General features: G+C 52.9%; 3 protein-coding genes across 6 annotated transcripts in view; 2 read left to right on the top strand and 1 right to left on the bottom strand.

The window, feature by feature from the left end:
- The window catches only part of LOC137668024 (zinc finger protein 721-like), a 164,933-nt gene that overhangs the window by 134,378 nt on the left and 3,797 nt on the right, over nt 1-26,758 (top strand). The gene's annotated exons all lie outside the window — the stretch shown is intronic.
- On the top strand, nt 2,001-8,960 carry LOC137668033 (zinc finger protein 692-like). Of its 4 annotated transcripts, none has more exons than XM_068409316.1 (11): nt 2,001-2,089; nt 3,527-3,723; nt 3,817-3,848; nt 4,232-4,639; nt 5,514-5,562; nt 5,748-5,894; nt 6,804-6,932; nt 7,501-7,961; nt 8,070-8,149; nt 8,566-8,653; nt 8,905-8,960. In XM_068409316.1, the coding sequence occupies exons 1-8, from the start codon at nt 2,066-2,068 to the stop codon at nt 7,580-7,582; spliced, it is 1,068 nt and encodes a 355-aa protein (XP_068265417.1). In that variant the 5' UTR covers nt 2,001-2,065; the 3' UTR covers nt 7,583-7,961; nt 8,070-8,149; nt 8,566-8,653; nt 8,905-8,960. The 4 variants fall into 4 exon arrangements, with proteins under 4 accessions (XP_068265417.1, XP_068265416.1, XP_068265415.1 ...); XM_068409315.1 differs by having other exon boundaries at nt 7,441-7,961; XM_068409314.1 differs by having other exon boundaries at nt 7,423-7,961.
- On the bottom strand, nt 14,858-22,551 carry LOC137668030 (E3 ubiquitin-protein ligase TRIM7-like). Its single transcript, XM_068409304.1, has 7 exons — nt 21,968-22,551; nt 19,378-19,464; nt 19,061-19,288; nt 18,384-18,406; nt 18,098-18,213; nt 17,057-17,089; nt 14,858-16,271 (listed from the first exon to the last, which is right to left on the bottom strand). Exons 1-7 carry the CDS (start codon nt 22,478-22,480, stop codon nt 15,745-15,747), a joined length of 1,527 nt encoding a protein of 508 aa, XP_068265405.1. The 5' UTR covers nt 22,481-22,551; the 3' UTR covers nt 14,858-15,744.

Genomic DNA, 26,758 nt, shown 5'->3' with positions numbered 1-26,758 from the left:
GGTCAAAAACACCCCGAGACCGTAGCACGGCACCAGGGAGCAGCCAGCTCCTTCTCTGTCCCAGGGCTTTGCTCCTGTGGTCACTAAAATAAAAAGACAAAAAGCTCATAAACCCCCCCAAAACCTCAGAGCTTGCTCGGTGAGGCTAGAGGTAGTCAAGACCCTTTTTTCTATATCTGTTATTTTCCCCAAAGCTCCTTTTTTTTCCTGCTTTTTCCACTTCTCAGCCTGCGTTCACTCTGAATTATTGCTTCTCAAAACCTCCCACGGCAGCATATTTGTCTAAGTGGTTCTTGCAAATTCTTTTTCTAAATTCTTTTGGGTTTTGACCTTTCCCTGGGCCTTTTCCCCAATGCCAAAGCATTAACAGATTCAGGTCTTCTCCTCAGAGAAGCAGAAACCTGTCCCACAGGAGCTATTTGCAGAACATTCACACCTAACAAGAAAAATCCTCAAAGAAACAGAACAAGGATCCACCCATGCAAAACAGAACAAGAATCTGCTGATGCAAAACAGAAAAAACCTTCAGGTGCCAACAAGCCCTTGAAGCCACCAGCAGCTGCGGCTCCTCTCACAAAGAGCTTCCTTATTTACTAAAATCATAAATAAATGATGTACAGCTGGTGTTTGTTTAATATCAGCACCGTAAATATAAATTACATCACCAGTACCTGCTCTTTGGACCTTCCTCAAGTTGCAGCAGGTATTTTCCAGGTAAGAACAACCTTCATCTGTTCCAAAGTTAAGAAGCAAAAGGATATTTTTCTCCCCAAACGCTTGATTTTGAATAGGGTTTAATTAATGTAGCACTTTGCTACACTCACCCATCACCCAAAACCAAATTACTTCTGTCCCAGGCTGCAGCTTGATGCATTTTGGAGCATAACAGCCGGCGACGGAGGAAGAGGAGGAGAAAAAAAAACCAACAAGTGGGCAACAACAGAGAAAATCATCAGAAAATACTCCCAAATAACACCGGGCTTGTGGGAAATAAAGGACTTTTGTGTCCTCAAAAAATATGAGAGGAGAACATTGTTCTAGTTCATGGCCCTGGGAGGGGAAACATTGCTGCCCGGTGAGGTTATGTCTTCGCAAGTGGCACGTGGGAATAAATCAAAGGCGCTTTTTATCCAGCACCCAAGGAGCAAGGAATCCACACAGCAAACAGGACTGAACCCCTCGTGCTGTGTCAACACCTGAATGCTGCTTTCCACAGTAAACCAGCAATGGTTTGGTCTTCATAATTAGTGAGGAATTTAACAGAGACATTGGATTCTCTAGGAAGAAGCACAAGCAAGTCAGTGACAACTATAACTTTAAGCGTTATCAGTCCTAGAAGCAGACACTCTCCGCAAAACATGCGGTTCGCTTCAGAAATTGCAGTTATTTTAGCTGAAAAGGAAAATTACTGAAAGGAAAATTGTTTTTCTTTAGAATTTACACAAAGTAGGGCCTTTTAGGGCCTAGTTTGAGGCCTACTTTTACTAAACCATCTGGTATCACCACCGGTACGTGTTATAACTTAAAACTTTAAGTGTTATCAGTCCCAGAAGCAGACACTCTCTGCAAAACATGCAGTTCGCTTCAGAAATTGCAGTTATTTTAGCTGAAAAGGAAAATTACTGAAAGGAAAGTTGTTTAAAGGTTACACAGAGCAGGCTTTTTAGGGCCTACTTTGAGGCCTAGTTGGACTAAACCATCTGGTATCAATCTGAGCTCTTGCCGGGGAGCGGAGAACCCCAAAAGGCTGCTCAGAAGCGGAGAAAAAACTAATTTCACGTAAAACCGGATTAATTTGGGCAATTTTGACCTGAAATAGCCCATAACGCACCGGGTCCACCCCTCAAGGACTACAACTCCCGTCAGCCCCCGCGCAGAGGACTACATTTCCCGGCGTGCTCTGCGTGGAGGCGGCGCAGCGCGCATGCGCCGCGGCGGGGAAGAGGAAGAGGCGGGGCCGCCGCCATCTTGTCCCGGTACCTGAACAGTGTGAGCGATGGGGGGGGGAGCCTTTGGCTCTTAAAGGGGGCACGGCCCCCCCGGGGTGGGGCCACCGCGGGTTGGGATGGAGCGCGGCCCGGCGGAGGAGGTTCGGCGGCGGGGGGGAGGGCTGCGGAGGGGAGCGGGGCAGCGAGCGGGAGCATCGGCCTTTCTCTTCCCGTCGGGCCTCCGTGCCTTGCGGCGGGGGCCGCTTTAAGGGCCGGCGGCGGGAACGGGGCGGTTGGGGGGGGCGCTCGGGGGGGGGAATGGCGGGAAGGCGGGGTTAGGGGGCGGGGTTTGTGGGGAAGGGGGCGGGGCTTGGGGAGGAGACAGGCGAGAAGGCGGGGTTGGGGCAAGTGGGCGTGGCTAAGTGGCTGTAGGGGGCGGAGCCAAGGCTTGGGGGCGGGGCTAGAGGTGGAGGCGGGGCTTCAGCATGGCGGGGGGGGGGTGCACGGCCCTGGAGGGGGGGGGGGGGCAGTGGGGTGTCTCCTCCCCTTCCCCAGGCCTATCCCCCCTGTCACCCCCCCATGGTGCTGGGCCACCCCCCTGTCCCCTGACCCCCCCCATGTCCCCCCAAGACCCCCCCCATGGAGTCAGACCACCCCCATGTCCCCCCTAGACCCCCCCATGGGGCTGGACTGCCCCTAAATCCCCCTCCCATGTCCCCATGTCCCCCTGACTATCCCCATATCCCCCCCAGACCCCCCCCCTGGAGCCAGGCCACCCCCATGTCCCCCCCCCAGACCACCCCATGGAGCCAGAGTGCCCCTAAATCCCCCTCCCGTGTCCCCATGTCCCCCCCCCAGACCCCCACCATGGAGCCAGACCACCCCCATGTCCCCCCCCAGACCCCCACCATGGAGCCAGACCACCCCCATGTCCCCCCCCAGACCACCCCATGGAGCCAGGCCACCCCCATGTCCCACCCCAGACCACCCCATGGAGCCAGACTGCCCCTAAATCCCCCTCCCATGTCCCCATGTCCCCCCAGACCACCCCTATGTCCCCCCCCAGACCACCCCATGGAGCCAGAGAGCCCCTAAATCCCCCTCCCGTGTCCCCATGTCCCCCCCCAGACGCCCCCATGGAGCCAGACCACCCCCATGTCCCCCCCAGACCACCCCATGGAGCCAGGCCACCCCCATGTCCCACCCCAGACCACCCCATGGAGCCAGACCACCCCCATGTCCCCCCCCAGACCACCCCATGGAGCCAGACTGCCCCTAAATCCCCCTCCCATGTCCCCATGTCCCCCCTGACCACCCCCATGTCCCTCCCAAACCCCCCCATGGGGCTGTACTGCCCCTAAATCACCCTTCCGTGTCCCCATGTCCCCCCAGACCACCCCATGGAGCCAGAGTGCCCCTAAATCCCCCTCCCGTGTCCCCATGTCCCCCCAGACCACCCCTATGTCCCCCCCCAGACCACCCCATGGAGCCAAAGTGCCCCTAAATCACCCTTCCGTGTCCCCATGTCCCCTCCTGACCCCCCCATGGGGCTGGAGTGCCCCTAAATCCCCCTCCCGTGTCCCCATGTCCCCCCCCAGACCCCCCCCATGGAGCCGGGCCGCCCGGGCCGCCAGCGGGTCCCCGATTGCATCCGCCGCCAGAAGCGCCGGGAACTGGACGCCCGTCGCAGCAAATGCCGCATCCGCATCGGGGGGCACCTGGAACGTTGGTGTCGCCTCAAAGAGCAGCTCGGCTTCGCCCTCCACTCCCAGTTGGCCCAGTTCCTCCTCGACAGGTCGGCGCTGGGGGGCTGCAAACCCCTTAAAAACCTTTGGGATGGGGAAAAAAAAAGGTTTAACTCACTCACTCTCCCCCTTTCCCACGGCAGGTACAGCTCCCACGGCTGCGTCTGGAGGCCAGGTAGGCACCCCCCACCCCAAATCCACCTTGGCCGCGATTTTTTGGGGTCCAAAAGAGGTTTAGGGCGAAGAGAGAAGATTCCCATTGCGTTGAGACGCACCTGGAGATGCTCAAAGCAGGAGCACGAGGCGAATCGTTCCCTGGGTTTGGTGGCATCTCCAGCTCCTTTTTTTTGGGGGAGCTATTGGGGGTTTTGCTAAAAAAAGGGGAGTTTAATATGGTGGAAACATCAGAGCCTGCATGAGATGGTGGGGAAGGTGGTGGGAGACCCTTGTAGATGGCCCACGTGCCCTACACTGGGGTTTACAGGCTGGAGAACAACCAAAAACTCCCAGTTTGGAGCTGGTTTTCACCAATTTGTGGGGTTTTTGTGTCTTCTCCAGGAGAGCCAGAGCCCAACCTTCTCCACGCCGATGCCCTGCAACGCCTGGTCGTCCTGTCCCATGGTCATGGTCAAGAATGTGGTTTCATCCCCGACGTGAAGCCTCCAACCCCGGGCACCACGTCCCAGCTGGTGTGGGAGTGCGTGGCCGGGCACAGCTTCTCCTGGGGTGTCCCCATGACGATGGGGGATTGTACCCCCACAACCGGCCACCACGGAGAGGACCAACGAGGGGACTCGGGGTGTAGCTCCCCACCGGTCACTGGCCACCGGCGCTCGCTCCGGCGAGCAGGACTGGCTACCGGCTCCGGGAAGGGTGAAGCTGAACTGGAAGGAGCAGCTCGATCACCCATCGGTGATGGGGACCAGAGGGAAGAGCCGGGACCTGGTAGTGACGATGGCAACGCAGGTGAGCTCCTCCATGTCCCCTTCTCCATGCTCATTTCCCTGTTGGCCTCTTGATTCCCCATCTTCAACCCTTCTCCCAGTCCCAGGGGAACATCAACCACCTTCTCACTGGGATCACAGAATCAATGAGGTTGGAAGAGCCCTCTGGGACCATCAAGTCCAACCGTTGCCCTGACACCACCATGTCAACTAGACCATGGCACTAAGTGCCATGTCCAGTCTTGTCTTAAACCCCTCCAGAGATGGTGACTCCACCACCTCCCTGGGCAGCCCCTTCCAACATCTAATGACCCTTTCTGAGAAGAAATGCTTCCTAATGTCCAACCTGAACTTCCCTTGGTGAAGATCAGATGTTGCCCCCACCCCGTTGCCTCCCTCTTGCTCCAGATTTGATGGCACCATCACATAAATCTCTGGGCCTTTGCTGGAAAAACAGGTAGAGGAGTCACCCACCGGGCTTGTTCCTACCCCAAAACAAGCCTGTATCTTCTCCACCTTGTCCTTCCCATGGAGAAGCAGAGCTGGAGGACACCAGGTTCATCACAGGGGTTGAGCAGAAGACCTCGCTGAGCCCACGCAGTGGTTTCCAAGAGCTGCAGCTCTTTTCACTCATCCAGACTAAAATCAAAGGAGAAAAATCTTATTTTTCCCCTCTAGTAGCTACTTGAGAAGAGGTTGAGCTTCTTCCAGTGGTGTATTTTGGAGGAACTTGGCCCTTATTTCTTCTTCTCAGTGGGGCGGCATCACGCAGGTCCTTCCCAACACCTGCAGGCTTCCCAACCCTGCTGCCAGATCCCCTCCCCATCCTCCTCCTCCCTCTTCCACCTCAACCAGCCCCGCTTCAACTTACCACAACTCCCGTCATCTCTTTGCAGCTCCCCAAGACCCAACAGAGACAGGAACCGTGGCAGAAGATCACAAGAGGTGAGTAGTGGCGTGCGTGAATCTTCTCCCAGCACGTAACTGGGCTCTCCAGAGCTGAAGGTCAAGTTTGGACCCATCCATCTCATCCCTTGAGTTCACCCAACGGGCAGCCAACGTTTTAAGGAAGACCTTCCATGATAAAACCCATCGTGGCAGAGTTGACTTTGATCGTTGTGGTCCTGCAGCACACCCATCCTGGAGGAGAAAGCAGAGCAGGGGGCTGAGCCCCGAGAAGAAGAGGAGGAAGAGGAGGATGAGGACTTTGACGAGGACAATGACCTCACCTACACCGATGATCTGCGTGATGAGAACTACCACCCATCTCTGGACAGGTGAGGAACGCTTAGAGCTCCTCAAAGGAGCTCAAGGACTGGGACCACATGAGAGCTAGTCCACAGGCTCCCAGTCACGCCGTCCCAGTCCAGACGGGGATCACACTGGGAGGGTTTCAGACCTTACATCTCTGCCACCATCTTGCTACAGCAGAGATGGGAGGAGATGGGAATAATGTCCTTATGTCACTTAAATAAGGTGCTTCTAAGCTCGAAAGGGCACCCCTGGGTGAGGGTCTTTGCCATGTCCTACCACATCCAACCAATGTCCCGCCACATCCAACCAATGTCCCGCCACATCCAACCAATGTCCCGCCACATCTAGCCACGTTCTACCAGCTCCAGCCAATGTCCTACCACACCCAGCCACGTCCAACCAATGTCCTATCACACCCAGCCACGTCCAACCAATGTCCTACCATGTCCAACCAATGTCCTACCACACCCAGCCACATCCAACCAATGTCCTACCACGTCCAGCTATGTCCAACCAATGTCCTACCACACCCAGCCACGTCCAACCAATGTCCTGCCACGTCCAACCAATGTCCTACCACGTCCAACCAATGTCCTACCACGTCCAACCAATGTCCTACCAATGTCCTACCAATGTCCTACCAATGTCCTACCACGTCCAACCAATGTCCTACCACGTCCAACCACGTCCAACCACGTCCAACCACGTCCAACCACGTCCAACCACGTCCAACCACGTCCAACCAATGTCATACCACGTCCAACCAATGTCATACCACGTCCAACCACGTCCAACCAATGTCCTCCCACGTCCAACCAATGTCCTACCACGTCCAACCAATGTCCTACCACACCTAGCCACATCCAACCATGTCCTACCACATCCAACCATCTAAACCGTCTTGCCTATCCCATATCCGTCTTCTCCCCCAGCGACTCTGAGCCACAGCGACGACAAAGCCAGACCAAAGCCCGTAAGAAACCCGTAAAAGAGGAGCAACCCCCAAATGAGCCGAGCCTGACCAGCTCCAACCCACTGGAGGAGAAGAGTGGACGAGTCAGGTGAGTCACAACGGCCACGTCAGTGTGGTGGGATGGGCATCAAGGTGCCCATCTTGGGACATCCCATCTCTCCGTGGCCACCAAACGAGCGTTTCGGGGCGTGTTGGAGATGCTGCCGCTTTCCCTGCTGAGAAACCAGCTGGAACCCATCCAACCCAACAATAAATGACGTTCAAGAGCCGCGTGTCCCCCCGAGGGGGTTTAATCCTTCTCCTCACGGTGCCCAGCCTCGTTGGGTGGTGGGAGCTTGCACGCCGATCTCGTTATGGCGGGGGCTTAACGAGCCTTCATTTCATCCACCGTGGAGCTGGTCTTGGGTGGTTGGGGAGCAAGGATGTGCTGCTGGGGCAGGGGTTGTCCCCAGAGAGGGATGAAGACCCCGTAAAACACCACCGTGGTGGGCGTTGAAGCTCTTCACGTATATAAAGCTTGGGAGCAGCCTGGAGGTTGGCAACGGCAACAAATCCATACGTTCCACCTCCTCCATAAGCACCGACTCCACCTGTAGACACGGGGCTTCTCCAGCAGCCAGAGCAGATCTAGACAACCCAACCACATTGCCCAGCAGCCCATGGGGAGAGGCGAGGAGCACCAGGAGCGCCACCAACCTCAAGCGTTGGTCAAGCTTGGTGATGACCATGACGATTTAATTTGCGAGGACTCCAAGGCCGAGGGTTAGGGGTTAATCTCTCCTTCCCAGCTGAAAAATTGCCTTTTCTGGTCTAAATAACCTCAAATCATCGCTCGATTCGTTAATTTATTGGCGGGTCTTTACGCGAGAGCGTTAAATAGAGGCTCTCGCCTCAAGAGCCAACCCTCAAGAGCCAACCCTCAAGAGCCAACCCTCAAGAGCCAACTCTTGAGGCTGAAGCAAGAGGATGGTCCATGCGTCGCCTCATGGGTCTGATGCACAAGGAGACGTCGCCTCGATGGATTTTCTTACGTTTTTAACGCAACGAGGGCGTTAAAAAGCCCCTTTTTCTGTTGGAATCAGCTGGAGCGACCACGTCACACCCCAAAACTCACCCCGTAAGTACCGTGTCGCTTCGTTAAGGCTTTTATTAATTTCCTTCTCCACTTCCACGTGGCGTCGCCGCTTCTTTTTGGTCCTAAACGCCCTTTCCTGTCTCCCCGCAGCTCCGAAACCGCCCTCGAGGCTCCCTGGAAAAGCCAGTCCCTCTCGGAAAGCCAATTCCCAGCGAAGGAAAACCGTGACGGTAAATACGGTGTTGGCTTTTCTCCTCTCCCTGCCCACCCCTGGACACGTAGCATGGGGGGACACCACGCTCTCAGGTTCAATTTGAGGGCGGAAAGGTTTGGGTTGGGGCTAAGTAACCCTTGTTGGGGCCAAAAGTTAATTAAAAAAGGGATTTTTCCCCATTCCTCTGTCATTTTTTGGGGGGTTCCACACACTTTCCATTCAAAACCCTCACGTTGGGACCCCCAAAAGCACCTCAAGATACACCTGAGGGACCATTGTTGACTTTTCTGGGCAACCCAGTGCCATCTCAGAGCTTTTAACCCCCCTCTCCAAAGCCTTGCCTCAACTTTTTAAGTCGGTGTTGCCCTTTTTGAGGCCGAAGATCCTATTTCCAAGCGTTTGATTCATTTTTTTCCCCCTTTTTTGTCGTAGCAACGGGAAGAACTGAGATAAAAGACTAAGCAAGAGCCTCCAGATGCTGCTTGGAGGTTGAGAGTGACCTTCAACATCCCAAAACCATGTGAGATCCTTTCTGTAACGAGTAATAAAGAATTACATTCCTATTTATAACGTCTGAGAGGTGCCTTTGTTGACCACATTCCGTGCTCCGATGAGGAGAAATATTGAATTCCCCAAATGGAAGAAATAAAATGGTCGCCCAGAGGATGGGTTTGATGGAGGTTTTGCTTGGAGATCCATCAGCTGCGAGGTTGGAGGACCACGGCTTCTTGAGGACAAGAACCTCCTCAAGATGTTTCTTTCCCGTTGCAGCTGCAAGAGGCGAGCGCGGCCGCGTGACGAGGACGTGGCCCAGATCGGCCCGAAGAGGATCAGGTACGTGGGGATGGGTGAGGAAGGAGAAGGTGCCATGTCATTTCCCAACCCTTCGGGATGATGAGAAGGTGCAGCTCAGCCCTTGCGTGGTGGGACACCCTTGGCAAGCAACGCTAATTGCTCGATAAAGCTTAAATAAATGAAAAATAAAGCTTAAATTAAGCTTTTGATGGGTGGGTGAGGGAAGATGGGTGAGGAGGAGGCTCGTAGGGTGCCAACTGCAAAAGCCACAGCTTTTTTGGGTTCTCCTCCCTGCTCATCTTCACCGATGATGGTTTTTTTTTTCCACCTTCTCTCCCGCAGGAAGGCGGCGAAGCGCGAGATCCTCCTGTGTGACTACGAAGGCTGCGGCAAGATCTTCTCCAACCGCCAGTACCTGAACGTGAGGGCTTGGGGGATGCAACCGTTGGCGCTTAAATCCACCTCTTGACACCCCAGGAGGTCCCAGTCTCTTCTGGGGCCACCAAAACCTTTGGTGACCCATCAGATGGGTCAAGTTTTGCCTGTCCAAGCTCCATCTTGAGCATCTTGGCCATTGTCCTAGAGCTGGAGTTGGGCAACCTGAATTTGCCCGTGGCTTTCTGAAGCTGGATAACAAATATGGGACTTGTTCAGCAGCAGCTCGGCGTGCCTGAGGTCACTTGAAGTCCCACCACGCTCTTCAGGGAGGGAAATGGGGGTGGTTGTCACTGGAAGGTGCCCTTGGGCTTCCTCCAAGCTCAGCTTCTCAGCGTTGACCTCCTGTTTTCTTACTCCTCCCTCTCTTTTTCTCCTCCCCAAAACGGCAGCACCACAAGAAGTACCAGCACGTCCACCAGAAAACCTTCACCTGCTCGGAGCCCAGCTGCGGCAAGTCCTTCAACTTCAAGAAACACCTCAAGGAACACGAGAAGCTCCACAGCGGTGAGTCGGCCACCTCCATACACCCCCTGTACCTCCTCTCCTGCATTGCTCCCACCTCTGCTGACCGTAGCCACGTCCTCACCATTCACGTTTGCATCCCTGGGAGATGTTTCCTCACCCATTTTTCTTTCTGCACCCAAAATCTACTGTCAATCTCTCATGTATCATCACCATTTCTGTGCTGGGAATCCATCCTACCTCCTAAAATCCATCCCACCTCCTAAAATCCATCCCAAAAGCCCCCCCCAAGCTGCTCTTCTAGGCTGGATCAACCCCGAAATCCTTGTTTTCTCCTGCCCCACAGACAAACGGGACTATATCTGCGAGTTCTGCGCCCGTTCCTTTCGTACCAGCAGCAACTTGATCATCCACAGGCGCATCCACACCGGGGAGAAACCCCTCCAGTAAGTACCAGTCCCCCATCGCCACGACCAGACTCTCCTGAGACGCCGGGATGGTTCTCCCTCATGCTTAATCCCACGTAATATCTATTTTTTTTTTAATTATTATTATCCTTTTACCTTGAATCTGTCGTCTCCCAGGTGCGAGATCTGCGGCTTCACCTGCCGCCAGAAAGCCTCCCTCAACTGGCACATGAAGAAACACGACGCCGACTCCTTCTACCAGTTCTCCTGCGACCTCTGCGGCAAGAAGTTCGAGAAGAAAGACAACGTGGCAGCCCACAAAAGCAAAAGCCACCCCGAAGTCCCCGCCGGACCCCCCCAAAGCGAGGGGGGCCAGCGGCAGACGGTGCCATCCCCACCGGCCAACTTCAGGGCAGGGTTGGAGCACCCGGAGGCAGCCGGAGCGTTGGCCGTGGAGATGCCGGAGCTTGGGGACACCTTGAGGGGTGGTGACCTGGAGAAGACCCCACCTCCCATCGCAGCCTCCGCTGAATATCAGGGGGATATCGGGGAGGATCCGGGTGCGCCCCGAGGCCGGGTGATGGACGGCGTTGGTTCGTAGCAGGACTTACCCTCCAGTCCTTGGTTAGGAGGGACCAGAGAGGAGGACGAAGCAAGGTGAGATGCCACCAGACCCTGCAGCGCGTAGCGGCAGCGCATCCAGGTGCCAAAAATACAACGGATGGGCAAGAACCGCCGCTTCCAGGGGGGAAATCGTGGCTTATCCCCCATAACCCAGGTGTCCCTCAAGCTCGTGGCAGCAGGTGGAGAACCTCTCGCCCAAAATCCTCAATAAAGACTTATTTTTGGGTAAAAAGTGGCTTTCCCCGCGTGCGCCGGCCACGGCGGCGCTGAGTTTTTATGAAAAAAAAACAATATTTCCGCGTGCGCAGCCCTGCCTCGACGCCCAGTCCAAAGGTTGTGGGTATTTAGGACAATAAAAGGCCCGTTTAGGTCGGGAAGTCAACGACACGCGGAGAAAATTGAGGTTTTATAATTTTTTTTACCCCCAAAACGGGCGTTATTTGATCCCGTGATGGTGCCTCAAGTCCTATAAACCCCCACTTGCCTTTTTATTGAGCCTTTGGGGAAAGGAGTGTAATATTTACACAGGATTTAGCAGGAATCATAAAAAAAAACCCAAACCCAACCCTCCAAGCGTAGGCGAGATGCTTTTGACACAGATAAAGAGGAGGACGGAGCACCCGTGGGAATCTGGGACCTGAAATGGGGCCAGTTGGAGGACTGACAGCTCAGGCTGTGCCCTTGTGGGGGGAAATAAAACCCATTTTAGGTTATTTTCCACTTCGAGTCGAAGCATCCACAGTTTTTTCACCCCAAAAATGGGCTTGATGGTGGCAGGTGAAGGCAGGGCCATAGGGGACCCCCTTCCTTTTGCTCCTACCATCAACCCCCCAACCCAGGGTCCCTCTCTCCCCTTATTCTACCTCTCCAAGGGTTTATTTTAAAGTTTTTTTAAATGTTTTCTTATTCCAAGGGTTTATTTTAAAGTTTAAATGTTCTTTTTTCTTTATTCCAAGGGTTTATTTTAAATTTTCAATGTTTGTTTTTTATTCCTTTCCCTTTTCTAGCAGCTTTCAAAGAAAACCGGGCTGTTGCCTCAATGCTTCCTGACTTAAAATATGTCTATATATACACAAAGAAAGGGTGGAGAGGGTTTTAAACCTCCAAAAATGAGCCTTTTTGGGGCATTTAAAGACTTAAACCTCCAAAAATGGGCCTTTTTTTTGGCATTTAAAGACTTAAACCTCCAAAAATGAGCCTTTTTGGGTATTAAACCTCCAAAAATGAGCCTTTTTGGGCATTTAAAGACTTAAACCTCCAAAAATGGGCCTTTTTTTTTGGCATTTAAAGACTTAAACCTCCAAAAATGAGCCTTTTTGGGTATTAAACCTCCAAAAATGAGCCTTTTTGGGCATTTAAAGACTTAAACCTCCAAAAATAGGCCTTTTTTTCGGGCATTTAAAGACTTAAACCTCCAAAAATGAGCCTTTTTTGGGTATTAAACCTCCAAAAATGAGCCTTTTTGGGCATTTAAAGACTTAAACCTCCAAAAATGGGCCTTTTTTTTGGCATTTAAAGACTTGAGCCTCCAAAAATGGGCCTTTTTTTTGGCATTTAAAGACTTAAACCTCCAAAAATGAGCCTTTTTGGGTATTAAACCTCCAAAAATGAGCCTTTTTGGGTATTAAACATCCAAAAATGAGCCTTTTCTTTGACATTTAAAGACTTAAACCTCCAAAAATGAGCCTTTTTGGGCATTAAACCTCCAAAAATGAGCCTTTTTTTGGGCATTTAAAGACTTAAACCTCCAAAAATAAGCCTTTTTGGGGCATTTAAAGACTTAAACCTCCAAAAATGAGCCTTTTTGGGAATTAAACCTCCAAAAATGAGCCTTTTTGGGCACTTAAAGACTTAAACCTCCAAAAATGAGCCTTTTTGGGGCATTTAAAGACTTAAACCTCCAAAAATGAGCCTTTTTGGGAATTAAACCTCCAAAAATGAGCCTTTTTGGGCATTTAAAGACTTAAACCTCCAAAAATGAGCCTTTTTTTGGGGCATTTAAAGACTTAAACCTCCAAAAATGGGCCTCTTTGGGGCATTTAAAGACTTAAACCTCCAAAAATGAGCCTTTTTGGGGCATTTAAAGACTTAAACCTCCAAAAATGAGCCTTTTTGGGGCATTTAAAGACTTAAACCTCCAAAAATGAGCCTTTTTGGGGCATTTAAAGACTTAAACCTCCAAAAATGAGCCTTTTTGGGGCATTTAAAGACTTAAACCTCCAAAAATGGGCCTTTTTGGGTATTAAACCTCCAAAAATGAGCCTTTTTGGGCATTTAAAGACTTAAACCTCCAAAAATGGGCCTTTTTTTTTTGGCATTTAAAGACTTAAACCTCCAAAAATGAGCCTTTTTGGGTATTAAACCTCCAAAAATGAGCCTTTTTGGGCATTTAAAGACTTAAACCTCCAAAAATGAGCCTTTTTGGGGCATTTAAAGACTTAAACCTCCAAAAATGGGCCTCTTTGGGGCATTTAAAGACTTAAACCTCCAAAAATGAGCCTTTTTGGGGCATTTAAAGACTTAAACCTCCAAAAATGAGCCTTTTTGGGCATTTAAACCTCCAAAAATGAGCCTTTTTTGGGGCATTTAAAGACTTAAACCTCCAAAAATGAGCCTTTTTGGGTATTAAACCTCCAAACATGAGCCTTTTTGGGCATTTAAAGACTTAAACCTCCAAAAATAGGCCTTTTTTTTGGCATTTAAAGACTTAAACCTCCAAAAATGAGCCTTTTTGGGTATTAAACCTCCAAAAATGAGCCTTTTTGGGCATTTAAAGACTTAAACCTCCAAAAATAGGCCTTTTTTTCGGGCATTTAAAGACTTAAACCTCCAAAAATGAGCCTTTTTTGGGTATTAAACCTCCAAAAATGAGCCTTTTTGGGCATTTAAAGACTTAAACCTCCAAAAATGGGCCTTTTTTTTGGCATTTAAAGACTTGAGCCTCCAAAAATGGGCCTTTTTTTTGGCATTTAAAGACTTAAACCTCCAAAAATGAGCCTTTTTGGGTATTAAACCTCCAAAAATGAGCCTTTTTGGGTATTAAACCTCCAAAAATGAGCCTTTTCTTTGGCATTTAAAGACTTAAACCTCCAAAAATGAGCCTTTTTGGGCATTAAACCTCCAAAAATGAGCCTTTTTTTGGGCATTTAAAGACTTAAACCTCCAAAAATAAGCCTTTTTGGGGCATTTAAAGACTTAAACCTCCAAAAATGAGCCTTTTTGGGAATTAAACCTCCAAAAATGAGCCTTTTTGGGCACTTAAAGACTTAAACCTCCAAAAATGAGCCTTTTTGGGGCATTTAAAGACTTAAACCTCCAAAAATGAGCCTTTTTGGGAATTAAACCTCCAAAAATGAGCCTTTTTGGGCATTTAAAGACTTAAACCTCCAAAAATGAGCCTTTTTTTGGGGCATTTAAAGACTTAAACCTCCAAAAATGAGCCTTTTTGGGTATTAAACCTCCAAAAATGAGCCTTTTTGGGCATTTAAAGACTTAAACCTCCAAAAATGAGCCTTTTTGGGTATTAAACCTCCCAAAATGAGCCTTTTTGGGTATTAAACCTCCCAAAATGAGCCTTTTTGGGCATTTAAAGACTTAAACCTCCAAAAATGGGCCTTTTTTTTTGGCATTTAAAGACTTGAGCCTCCAAAAATGAGCTTTTTTGGGCATTTAAATCAATTTAAACTTCAAAATTTACAGGTAGCCCCAGGCTGAGTCAGGGTCGTTTTGTGGGGCTCAGAGCTCGGGGTGTTTCTTGGCTGGTGGGTTTTGGGGGGGGATCACCCAGCCCTCCACACCCATCACTGGGTGAACCCATCCCATGCTTAAGACCCTCCCCAGAGACCCCAAAACTGCTGAGCTCCCCCCCAAACTGGTTGGGGACAAGGAGAGGTGTCACCTGGGAGGAGAGGAGGGGGCTCAGCAGCAGGAGCATCGCTGAGAGCAGCTTTTCCTTCTGCAACCGGCACCGACCAACATCAGATCGTTGAGTTTTAGGGTTTTTTTTTCTTGCACAGCAACTTTTATTTCCCCACTAAACAGAGCAACAGGGTAAAGACATGAACAGCAGCGCGGGATCACACGAGGGCGGGCAGCGGTTTATAAGCACGCGCGAGAGATCACACCTAAAACGCTTCCCCCACCCCAATACCCACATCCACAAACCCCCCCCCAAAAAAAAACCTGCTACTCCAGGGTTGTGGCTACTCCAGCTACTTTTGGGGTTGACCCTACAGCATCCACGTCCCCCCTTTACGTGATTCCCCCGGAGTTAATGGGGTTGGGGGGGGAGCGGGGAGGGAAATTGGGGGGGTTTTACTCTCTTTTTAGTGCTAGCGGCAGCGGAAAAGGGGCTCGGCTCTTGCCCGAGGAGGAAAGGAAAGCGAGGATGGGGTGAGGGGGAAGCTAAAAGGTGACCTGCAGAGGTGTCACAAATCAGGGTGGGGGGGTACGGTACCTCTCCTCCTCACGCAGGTTTTTTTCTAGCCCTCGAGAGCCTCCCGGGGTGCAGGAAAGGATGGATGCAGGATGCGCTAAACCCCTAACGTAGCTTTTTTTCCCCTCCCTGTTTATATGGGGCAGCCAACTTCAAACCGAACGGAAAAAATTAAGATATAGGGTTGCTTATACAGCAGGTGGGGGGATAACCCCATGTCGAGGCTATTTAAGCAGCCACCCTCAACAGCTGATGCCCCAGAAAAGTTTTTCAGGGTAAAACAGACTTAAAACTTTTAAATGCAACAAGAAAAAAGTGAATCCCAAAGCAGAACAAGGGATAATCATGAGTTTCGGGGTCGTTTGAAAGCAAGGAGGGGGGCAAAAAGAGGGGATAGGATGGGGAACTACTTGCAGGTCACCTCGGGGGTGGTTAAAGAAAGTGGGGGGGTCAATTGCAAAGGGAAAGGGAGGAGCCCACGTAGAAGAGCCAGAAGAAAGGGAAGATCTTCTCGGTGAAAGCGGCCGTGAAGGTGAAGATGGGAGCCATGTTATCGGCGTTGTAAAAGGCCACCCACCCTCCTTCGTAGTCCAGGTACACCCCGATCTTCCTGGGCCTCTCACAAAGGGAAAGGGGAGTCTCTGGGGAGGTGAAAGCCTGATACTGATCCCAATTCTTCCCTTTCCAGTTCAACCCCACCGCCCAGATCCCTTCCTCGGGAGCGAAGTCGATTTTCTCCTTCCTCCGCACCGATTCGCGGGCCGCCCCCAGCACCCAGCTCTCTCCGTCGCCCACCTCCACCTCCCAGTAATGCCTCCCAGCTACGAAACCCTCGGCCGCCAACACGCAAAAGGAATAATCGAATCTTTTGGGGTTGGCAGGCAGCTCCTGGGGAGCGCTCCTGAGCCTCACGCTCCTCTTGTCCTCTGACAGCACCAGGTAAGGGTTGGCAGTGTCTGGATCCAGGGAGAGATCACCTGGGGAGAGGGGGAAAAACAGGGATGTGAGCATTCTGCAAGCTAAAGACCCTTCTCCCCCCCTCCTCCAAGGGGATTCATCATCTCTGCCCCAAACCAGACATGGACAACACCAGGTGAGTCCCCTCCAAAAGCTTTAAGCTTAAGAGAACAAAGATCAGGCTCCACTTCCTCATCAAAGGAGAGAAAACAGCCAGATCTCTGCGGCCAACGCACCACCCTGCCCCATCCGAGACGACTCTTTGCTCTGGAATAGAAATTTCTAAGCAGAAATTAACATTTTTTTCATAAATATCCTCGTGCTGAAGGGCTGCTCTTGTCCTCTGTCAGGAATTAGGGCTGCACCAGCCTGAAGACAACGGTGAGAGGGAATGTCAGGGAGTGCTGAAAGCAAAACGGGTCCCATCCTGCACCCAACCACGGAGCCGGAGCTCAGAGACAGCCCTGAAGCACCAGCAGCAAAGGCAGAGGTTGCAAAGTCCATCTCTGAGCTGACTCAGGACCCACCAGCGAGGACAAAGGTCTCCTTGCTCTGGAGAGTCTTCTTAACCCTACAGTTTCCTCCCAAATTCGAGGTTCTGCACCTTTTGTGGACTCTCCCAGCAGCTGGATCATTTTTTTTCCCCTTCCCTTGGCAGCACCAGCAATAATTTTCTCCTCTCCTGCCCTCTAAGGCGAGCTTGAAGGTCCTACCACTGCGATGCTCCCCCAGGGAAGCTGAAAACTCTCAAATTAATTGCAGAAAAATGAAGGTCAGCCTCCCCGAAAAATTAAACTGTGCTCACCTGTGTCGTTCTCCAGCTCGAACCGAAGGTTTTCTGAGGGAAGAAAAGAAAGAAATTCAGGGAGAGAATTCCCAGGCGAGAAATAAGAGCACAGCTCAAACCAGATCACGTTACAAGTTGAATTTCAGCCTCTTCGAGATGAATTTCAGCCCCTTCCAGCTGAATTTCGCCCCTTTTAGCCCCCTTTCTGCCCCTTCCAGATGAATTTCATCCCCTTCCAGATGAATTTCAGCCCTTTTAGCCCCCTTTCTGCCCCTTCCAGATGAGTTTCTGCCCCTTCCAGATGAGTTTCTGCCCCTTCCAGATGAGTTTCTGCCCCTTCCAGATGAGTTTCTGCCCCTTCCAGATGAGTTTCTGCCCCTTCCAGATGAGTTTCTGCCCCTTCCAGATGAGTTTCTGCCCCTTCCAGATGAGTTTCTGCCCCTTCCAGATGAGTTTCTGCCCCTTCCAGCCCCGTTTCTGCCCCTTCCAGCCCCGTTTCTGCCCCTTCCAGCCCCGTTTCTGCCCCTTCCAGCCCCGTTTCTGCCCCTTCCAGCCCCGTTTCTGCCCCTTCCAGCCCCGTTTCTGCCCCTTCCAGCCCCGTTTCTGCCCCTTCCAGCCCCGTTTCTGCCCCTTCCAGCCCCGTTTCTGCCCCTTCCAGCCCCGTTTCTGCCCCCTCCAGCCCAGTTTCTGCCCCCTCCAGCCCAGTTTCTGCCCCCTCCAGCCCAGTTTCTGCCCCCTCCAGCCCAGTTTCTGCCCCCTCCAGCCCAGTTTCTGCCCCCTCCAGCCCAGTTTCTGCCCCCTCCAGCCCAGTTTCTGCCCCCTCCAGCCCAGTTTCTGCCCCCTCCAGCCCAGTTTCTGCCCCCTCCAGCCCAGTTTCTGCCCCCTTCCAGATGAATTTCGCCCCCTTCCAGATGAATTTCGCCCCCTTCCAGATGAATTTCGCCCCCTTCCAGATGAATTTCGCCCCCCAGAGCCCCATTTCAGCCCCTTTTAAGTCAAATTAAATGTAGGGGGTTAAGAGGCACCAGCTTTTAAAGAAAACCTTTTTTCAGCACTCACCCTTGAACTCCAGCAAGACTTCTTTCAGCACTGCACTCTTCTGGGAAAAGCTCTTGAGTTTCTTCTCCAGCTCTGTGAAACCAGCCTCCGGCTTGCAAAACATCCAGCTCTCAAAGCTGGGGGGAAAAGAAATAAATATTAGGTTTCCCTCTGGAAAAAAAAAAATAATCTCCAAACTAGAGGTAGGGAAGAAACCTGCCCTGGTACTGCAGAGGTTTGGTGTTGGATTATTCTGCCTCCAGTGTGAGCCTCCCAGTTAACCCACTAAGGGCTCAGGTTCACTCACCTGCTTCCAGCTGGGACAACACCCTGGAGAAAGAGTGAAAAAACAAGTAACTGATCAGTAAAAGTCTCTTTTTCTACCTCACAGCCTCCAAAATCCTCCCCAAAACTGGCCCCACGGCTGCTCTGCGGAGAGGATCAGCTCTCAGCAGCTGTTTCCAAAGCAGAGAGCAGTCGGACTCACGGAGATGGCAGAATTATAATGATGGGGTTTTCTTTCTTCCCCTTTTTTAGTATGGGTGGGGAAAAAGAAATGCTGCTTTTTTAAAGAAATTAAGAAAAAATCATGATTGCCATCAAAAAAAACCCAGGAGGATTCAGGGCTCACAGCAACAATGGAATAACCAAACATTTGAGGTTTGTTTGGGTATTTCTTAGTTCTTGGTATCAAAGGGAGTTTAAAAAACTCCCCTACTACAAGGGCCAATTTTACCTCCCCCAAATCTGTGCTAAAATTTGGGTTCCCACCTGAAAAAGCAGCTCAGCAGCAAGCCAAACCCCCTGACTGATGGGCCAGCTCCAGCACGGAGCTCATGGACCTGAGCTGCTCCCCAGGGGAGCATGTCAGCACCCTGCAAATGGATTTTGGTCCCTGGGGATCCCCACCCCAAGCTCTCCTGGGTTTTCCACCCTGCTATACCATAACCTCCACGCTGGGAGGACAAATCCCAGGAGTCTCACCTGTCCAGACTGGTTTCCTGGGCCATTCTCTCCTCCTTGCTCGCTCAGCAGCTTATCAAGCTGGGCAATCTCCTCGGAGAGCCTGGAGACGCTCTCATCTCTCCTCTTCACGATGTCTCTGTCTAATTCCTCCAGACGGGACAGCAGGAGCTGCTCCTTCTCCTCCAAGAAGCCCCGGAGCTCCTTGCACTCGGCCACAATCTTCTGCCTCTCCACTTCTGTCTGCTTCTGCAAAAACCAGAGGGGAAACCCACGTAAGACCGACATCCCCGTGGCCAGGGGGTGGTTTGGGGAAAGCTCCACCCTGAGGCACTCACCAGCAAGTCTTCGCTCTGCCTCTCCCTCTCAGCCTTGGCTTCTTCACGCCCTTTCTTCAGGGAGCTCAAATGCTCCTGTGGTACCTCCTGGAAGGAGAAAGAGGAGATCTGTTGGGAAATCCTTCCTGTTTGGGATCAGGGATGCAGAGGAAAGGTGTGGTGGGGGGGAAATCCCTGTGGTGCTGCTGCTAAAACTGTTAAAATTTCATCAAATATGAGGTTTTTTTGAAGCTGGAGAACACCACGAACCCAAACTGAAGTCAGGCCATCACCACACCCTGCCCTGTTACCCTCAACCACGCTAAAAAAGCCAAAAACTTTCCCCAAGCAGCCCCAAAACTATTCCCTAGGACAGCCCGAGCAGTTCAGAGCCAGGTGGAGGAGGAATAAAGGGCAGGAAGGCAAAAAAAATTAAATTAAAGCCAATTTTTAGCTCCCTCTAAGAGCACAGCTGGAAATGGAAACCCACCAAGTCCCACCCACGTGAAAACCCCTTCGGCTTCGACACATCCCAGCCCCACCACGAGCTGGGGAGACCATGAACCCCACGGAAATGGAGGGGGTGGCCGCCTCCGGGCTGCTCGTTAAGTTTATTAACGGCTTATTACTGGAAACCGTCCTCGTTTAAGTCGTTTGACCTCTGAGGAAGGCAGAGAGGCTCTTAGCAACACTAAAAAAGCAGCAGGGCTTTTTAGGAGTGAGCCACGACAGATAATTAATAAATAAAACGCAAAGCTATGGAGATTTTTGCTGTGAATTTAAATTCCTCGTGATAACGTGGAGTTTAAGTGCAAAATAAAAAGCAAAGATTGGAAAAACTGGGGCACGGGTTGCAAAGAGCCCCCAAAGGGTTGTTAAAAATGTATAAAAGCAGATTAATGAGGGGAAAAATCAACCCAGGAGAGCAACAGCCTGAGCGGTGATTGATGTAGGACCTGCTTAAAGGTCCTAAGAAAGGATAAAAACCCACTAAAGGTCCTAAAAAAAGGATAAAAACCCACTAAAGGTCCTAAAAAAGGGATAAAAACCCAAATTTGGGGGTGGTGGTGGTGGGAGGAGGAGGATGATGACGTGAGCTACAGCTTCCTCCTAAGAGCAGCCACGGAAGATGGCGAGGACGGCGCGGCGCCCGCAGAGATTTCAGTGCCAAAATCCACCCTAAAAACCTTCGGTGCCACCTGCCTCTGAGCAGATAATTACAATAATTAATACGCGGCCGTTAATGATCGCGCCATCCCCTTCCCCGTGATGGCTGCACCAGTGCCACCCTCCTCCTCCTCCTCCTCCAGCCGCCGCTGCGCAGTAAACATCCGCTCGTCCGTCTGTCCGGCATCTTGGTTTTCCTCCACCTCGCTGGAGAAACGAGGTCTGGCTCGTTCAGGCTCAGCCCGCCGCGCTCAAACGCCTCTTAATTATTAATTAATAATTATTTCCACTGCGGACCCCCCACATCGCAACACGGGGGGTCTCCGTCGCCACAGCGGTTTCGGCGGCGATCGAGGCTCCATATTTGCTCTGCGTCACGTTGCTCAAACACCCTGTGCTGCTTTTTTTTCCTTTTGGAGGGGGAAAAGTCACTCCTGGGGGATTCCTGCTCCATTTTCACCCCAGATTGTGCTCGGTGCTATAAAAAATAATCCCCCCCCACCCACACCACCCCTCCAGGAGCCAGGCTCCACGCTCACCCCGAAGCATTTCCCTACAGGGCTGTGGGAGCTGAGGATTTTGGGGTGCCCAGAGGTATTTTGCACACTCACACCCACATAAAGGGATTCCCACACCGGCTCGGAGATTAAATCAGCCCTCCCCCCCTCCCAGTATCTTCCCAGTTAAACCCAGCTCCGTTTTGCACAGAGAACATCCCCCCCATCCGTCCTTACTGCATGGGGTCAGCCCCCACCCCAGGGGGTCTTTGTTTAGGAGAGGGGGGATCTGAGTCCCTGTTTCACCCCATATCCTACCCCACAAGAGCACCCCCCCTTGGAACAAGGTCCCCAGCAGGACCCCCACCTGCACCCCACACCCCGGTGGGTCCCCACTATCCTCACTGCACCCCAGATACATCTGGAGGGGGGGGACACATGGATGGGGGGTGTCCCACATTGCACCTTACACACTGGGAGGGGAAAACAGACACCTTTGCACCCCTCTGAGGGGGGGTCCCTATTGCTCCCCCCTAATTAGAGGGGGGTCCCTATTGCACCCAAGTGGCACCGCCTCCCGTGAGGAGGGGCTTCCCCGGTGCACTCCCACCCCATGGGGTGCCCTTATCGCACCCCCAATTCGGGGTTGGGGGGGGGTGTGGGTATCCCTGGTGCTCTCCCTTCACAGAGAGGGTCCTTATTGCATCCCCCATCCTTGCGGGGGGGGGGGGCCCGCACCCAAAAAAGGATCCCCTGAGGGGTGTCTTCATTGCACCCCAACATCCCGGGAGGGGCACCCAGTACTCTGCCCTCCCGGGGGGACCCTGTTGCAACCGATGTGGGTTCCCGGTGCATTGCAACACCGGGGAGGAGGGTCCCTACTGCACCCCCCAAATAAAGGGGGGGCTTTGGCGCAGCCGGTATGTGCCCCCCCCCGCCCAACTGACCTCGGCGGCGTGGGCGGCCTCCTCGGCGGGCAGCACGGTGTGGGTCCGGTGCTCCCGGGAAAGGTGACAAACGACGCAAACGGCGCGACGATCCTGCACGCAGTAAAGCCGCAACGGTTCGCCGTGACGAGGACAACGCGGAGGCCCCGGCGGGCCGGGAGGAGCGGCGGCGGGTAGAGGCGGAGCGGGAGCGGGAGGCCCCGGCGGTGGTTCCGCTGGTCCCGGCGGCAAACCCAACTGACGAACGATGTGAACGATGTTACCGAGAGAACGGTTAGGGCGGAAAAGCCGTTGCGGCACCGGCTCCCGGCACTGCGGGCAGCAGAGGCGCCGGGCCGAGTCCTCCCAGCACTGGGTCACGCAGGCCCGGCAGAAATTATGCCCGCACTCGGCTACCAACACCGGATCGTTAAAGTACTCCAAGCAAACCGGGCACGTTAATTCGTCCTGCAGGCTCCGGGCAGCGCTGCAGGGCGCTGGGGGGACGGTGGGGGGAGCGGGAGGCGCTTCCATCCCGGCTCCGGCGGCCGCGCTGCTGCTCCGCTCGCCGCCCGCTCCGCCGCCCAACTGCCGCCCGCCAGGGAGCGGTGCCGCGCATGCGCGGAGCCGGGAGGGGGCGGGGCTACGCATGCGCGGTGGGAGGGGGGACGGGGCCGCGCCTGCGCGGTGCGAGGCGGGGAGGGAGGGAGGTGGCGGTTTGGCCCCCGTAGGGGGCGCACTGCGCATGCGCGGAGAGGAAGGGGCGGGGCCTGCAGGCTGCGCGGGGGGGGGGCTATAGGGAGTGGGGGTCCCTATAGGGTAATGGGGGAGCGTGGATCCCTATGGGATGTTGGGGGGGATAAATCGGTGTCTATAGGGTGCTGGGGGAGACTTACAGGGCCCTTATAGGATGTTGGGGGGGATAAATCAGTGTCTATAGGGTGTTGGGAGGGGTGTGTGTCCCTATAGGGTGCTGGAGGAGCCCTATAGGGTCCTTATAGGATGTTGGGGGGGATGAATCGGTGTCTATAGGGTGTTGGGGGGGGGGTGTCCCTATAGGGTGCTGAGGGACCCTTATAGGATGTTGGGGGGGATGAATCGGTGTCTATAGGGTGTTGGGGGGGGGATGTATCCCTATAGGGTGCTGGGGGAGCCTTATAGGGCCCTTATAGGATGTTGGAGGGGATGAATCAGTGTCTATAGGGTGTTGGGGGGGATGAATCAGTGTCTATAGGGTGCTGGGGGGGGGGATGTGTCCCTATAGGGTGCTGGGGGAGCCTTATAGGGCCCTTATAGGATGTTGGGGGGGATGAATCGGTGTCTATAGGGTGCTGGGGGGGGGTGTGTCCCTATAGGGTGCTGGGGGAGCCTTATAGGGCCCTTATAGGATGTTGGGGGGGGATGAATCAGTGTCTATAGGGTGTTGGGGGGGGTGTGTGTGTCCCTATAGGGTGCTGGGGGAGCCTTATAGGGTCCTTATAGAATGTTGGGGGGAATGAATCGGTGTCTATAGGGTGTTGGGGGGGGGTGTCCCTATAGGGTGCTGAGGGACCCTTATAGGATGTTGGGGGGGATGAATCGGTGTCTATAGGGTGTTGGGGGGGGTGTGTGTCCCTATAGGGTGCTGAGGGACCCTTATAGGATGTTGGGGGGGATGAATCGGTGTCTATAGGGTGTTGGGGGGGGGATGTATCCCTATAGGGTGCTGGGGGAGCCTTATAGGGCCCTTATAGGATGTTGGAGGGGATGAATCAGTGTCTATAGGGTGTTGGGGGGGATGAATCAGTGTCTATAGGGTGTTGGGGGGGGGATGTGTCACTATAGGGTGCTGGGGAAGCCTTATAGGGTCCTTATAGGATGTTGGGGGGGATGAATCGGTGTCTATAGGGTGTTGGGGGGGGGGATGTGTCACTATAGGGTGCTGGGGGAGCCTTATAGGGCCCTTATAGGATGTTGGGGGGGATGAATCAGTGTCTATAGGGTGTTGGGGGGGATGAATCAGTGTCTATAGGGTGTTGGGGGGGGGATGTGTCACTATAGGGTGCTGGGGAAGCCTTATAGGGTCCTTATAGGATGTTGGGGGGAATGAATCGGTGTCTATAGGGTGTTGGGGGGGATGAATCGGTGTCTATAGGGTGCTGGGAGGGGGCGTGTGTCCCTATAGGGTGCTGGGGGAGCCTTATAGGGTCCTTATAGGATGTTGGGGGGGATGAATCGGTGTCTATAAGGTGTTGGGGGGGGGGGGGATGTATCCCTATAGGGTGCTGGGGGAGCCTTATAGGGTCCTTATAGGATGTTGGGGGGGATGAATCGGTGTCTATAGGGTGCTGGGAGGGGGGGGGTGTCCCTATAGGGTCCTTACAGGACTTTTTTGGGGTGGTTTTCACAGCGTCGGCCTCTCCGCAGCATCAGCTTCTCCACCGCGTCACCACGAATGTCACAGATCAGCTCAGGGAACCTAAATTCAGGGGAAAAGAACCCAAAACCTTCCTGCACCCACACAACAACCCTTCCCCGGGTTTACGGTCCCTACCAGGAGCATCCCTCTCGCTGCTGGTGGAGAGGCACATGGAGGACACAACGCCACGATTCCTCTGCTTTTCTTTAAATTTTCCTCACTCTCTCTGGTGAACTTTACTTTAGGGAGGAAATATTTGCGGGAAACGTTACTCTCGGGTGGGGTAAGGGCAGAAATTGGGGTGAAAAACCGTTAATTTGGGGCCTAAGGGTTGGGATCGCCTCAGAGGGGAGGCGCCCGCTTCCAAAATGGCGGCGCAGCGCCCTCGTCTAAAATAGCGGCTCTCTGCCCTCTTCCAAAATGGCGGCGGCGCCTTCAAGCAGGGAGAGAGGGAAGATGGCCGCGGCCTTCCCCTTTGCCGCCGGGAGGGCCCTGCTCAACATGGCCCCTAGGAGGGAGGGGTGAAGCCTCGGGGGCCATCTTGAGTGAGGGCAGCCGGCCGGCGTTGCAATGGTGACGGGTCCTGTCAGGGGGCAAAACCCCCCTAAAAGGGCCCTAAAAGGGTCCCTCCGAGGGGGGACGGGGACATTTTTGAGGCGTTTTTGAGCTCTAAACCCCTCATGAGGCTTTAAAAACATTTGGGCCGTGATCTTTGGATGGCCCCGACATGCAGGCAACCACCCCCGTTGACAGAAAACTCCCCTTTTTACCCCCAAAATCTCCCCTTTTAGCCCCCCCAAAAAAACATTTTTACACCCCAACCCCCCTCTTTTTACCCTCAAACCCCCCTTTCTACCTCCAAAACCCCCCTTTTACCCCCAAATGCCCTTCTTTTTACTCCATAAACCCCCTTTTTTACCCCCAACCCCCCCTTTTACACCCAAAACTCCCCTCTTTACCCCCACCCCCTCTTTTACCCTCAACCCCCCCTTTTACCCCCAAAATCCCCCTTTTACCCCCCAAAAAATTTTACCCCCAAACCCCCTCTTTTACACCCAAAACCCCCCTCTTTACCCCCACCCCCTCTTTTTACCCTCAACCCCCCTTTTTACCCCAACCCCCCTTTTTATTCCCAAAATCCCCCTTTTACCCCCCAAAAAAACATTTTTACCCCAAACCCCCCTCTTTTACCCCTAAACCCCTCCTTTTTACCTCCTAAACCCCCTTTTTACCCCCAAAATCAAACCCTTTCCCCACTGTGAACACTCGAGACGGCCACTGTAATGGGAGGATTTCTACAGACCGGCAGCCCCATCCCCTCAGTCCACGTGTGCTAAAACAACCCTTGCCACCCTCCCACTGCTCCAAATTTAGGGGTTTTTGGCCCCAAAAAGGGTTTATCACTAATAAATTTACAGCGTCGCGCTTCCAGCCGGCAGCGTTTCCCTGAGGAAAACGTCTCTGGGCCTCACATCCCCACAGAGGTGCAGCTGAACCCCAAAACCATCCTTTTTTTCCCACATTTTGAGGAAAAAACACTTCACCAGGACACCGGTGAGCATTTTTCACTTTACAAAGTGGCTTTATTTTATTATTTTTTTTTAAATTTCCGTCCAGAGACACCATCGCTGTTGCCGCCAGAGGGCCCTGACAATTGTGCAGAGCTTTTTTCTGCCCTCTCTTCTTTCCCCCCCTCCCCCCTTTCTCTTTTTTTTTTTAAAAAAATCCTTCCTTCCTTCCTTTTTTTTTTTAAATTTTAACTCTTTTTGCTCAGGATATCAGGGAAATCGAGCTTCCCTCTTCACGCCGCAGCCATCGCACCGTGCTGACCCGCTCCCCGTGGCCCTCGCATCCCTGGGGATACACACACACAACCCCTTGCTGCCCCCCTACCCCATTTTTTGGGGCTAAAGAGGGCTTTCTAAGGAGAAAAAAAGGGGGGGGGGGCATCTCCAGGCTTTGCTGACAGCACCTCCCAAGCTGGCGACCGCAGGTAACGGGGAGGTTTGGTCTTTGGATGCGGAGAAGGAATGGAAAATGGCTCCTTTTTAAATTTTTTTTTCATCCTAATCCTTTTCCCCCTCCATCATTCCCTTCCTTTCTCCTCCCATCCCCTCCGGCTCTCTTCCCCAGGACGCCCATACATGCACCAAGCTTAACCTCAGTGCCTGGATGCTCTGCATCCCAGGGGAGGGGGGGAAAAAATAATTTAAAAACCCCAAAACCCACCAAAAACCCCAGTCGCGTTGTCTTTCTGCACGCATCCATCCTTCGGGCGGGTGGGTTTCATTTATGGACGGTCTGGGAGCGGAGGTGTCTGCGAGGACGTGCAGTATTGACCCCTTTATTTTTTTTTTAGCAGGATGGCAAAACTACCAGGCAATAAATGAAGCGGGCTGAGATGCTGGTGGGGG

The sequence above is a fragment of the Nyctibius grandis genome, chromosome 10 (assembly GCF_013368605.1).
Source record: "Nyctibius grandis isolate bNycGra1 chromosome 10, bNycGra1.pri, whole genome shotgun sequence".
In the NCBI taxonomy this organism is placed as follows: Eukaryota; Metazoa; Chordata; class Aves; order Nyctibiiformes; family Nyctibiidae; genus Nyctibius; species Nyctibius grandis.
Note: the sequence above shows the minus strand (reverse complement) of the source record. Positions and strands in the feature narration are given on the sequence as shown.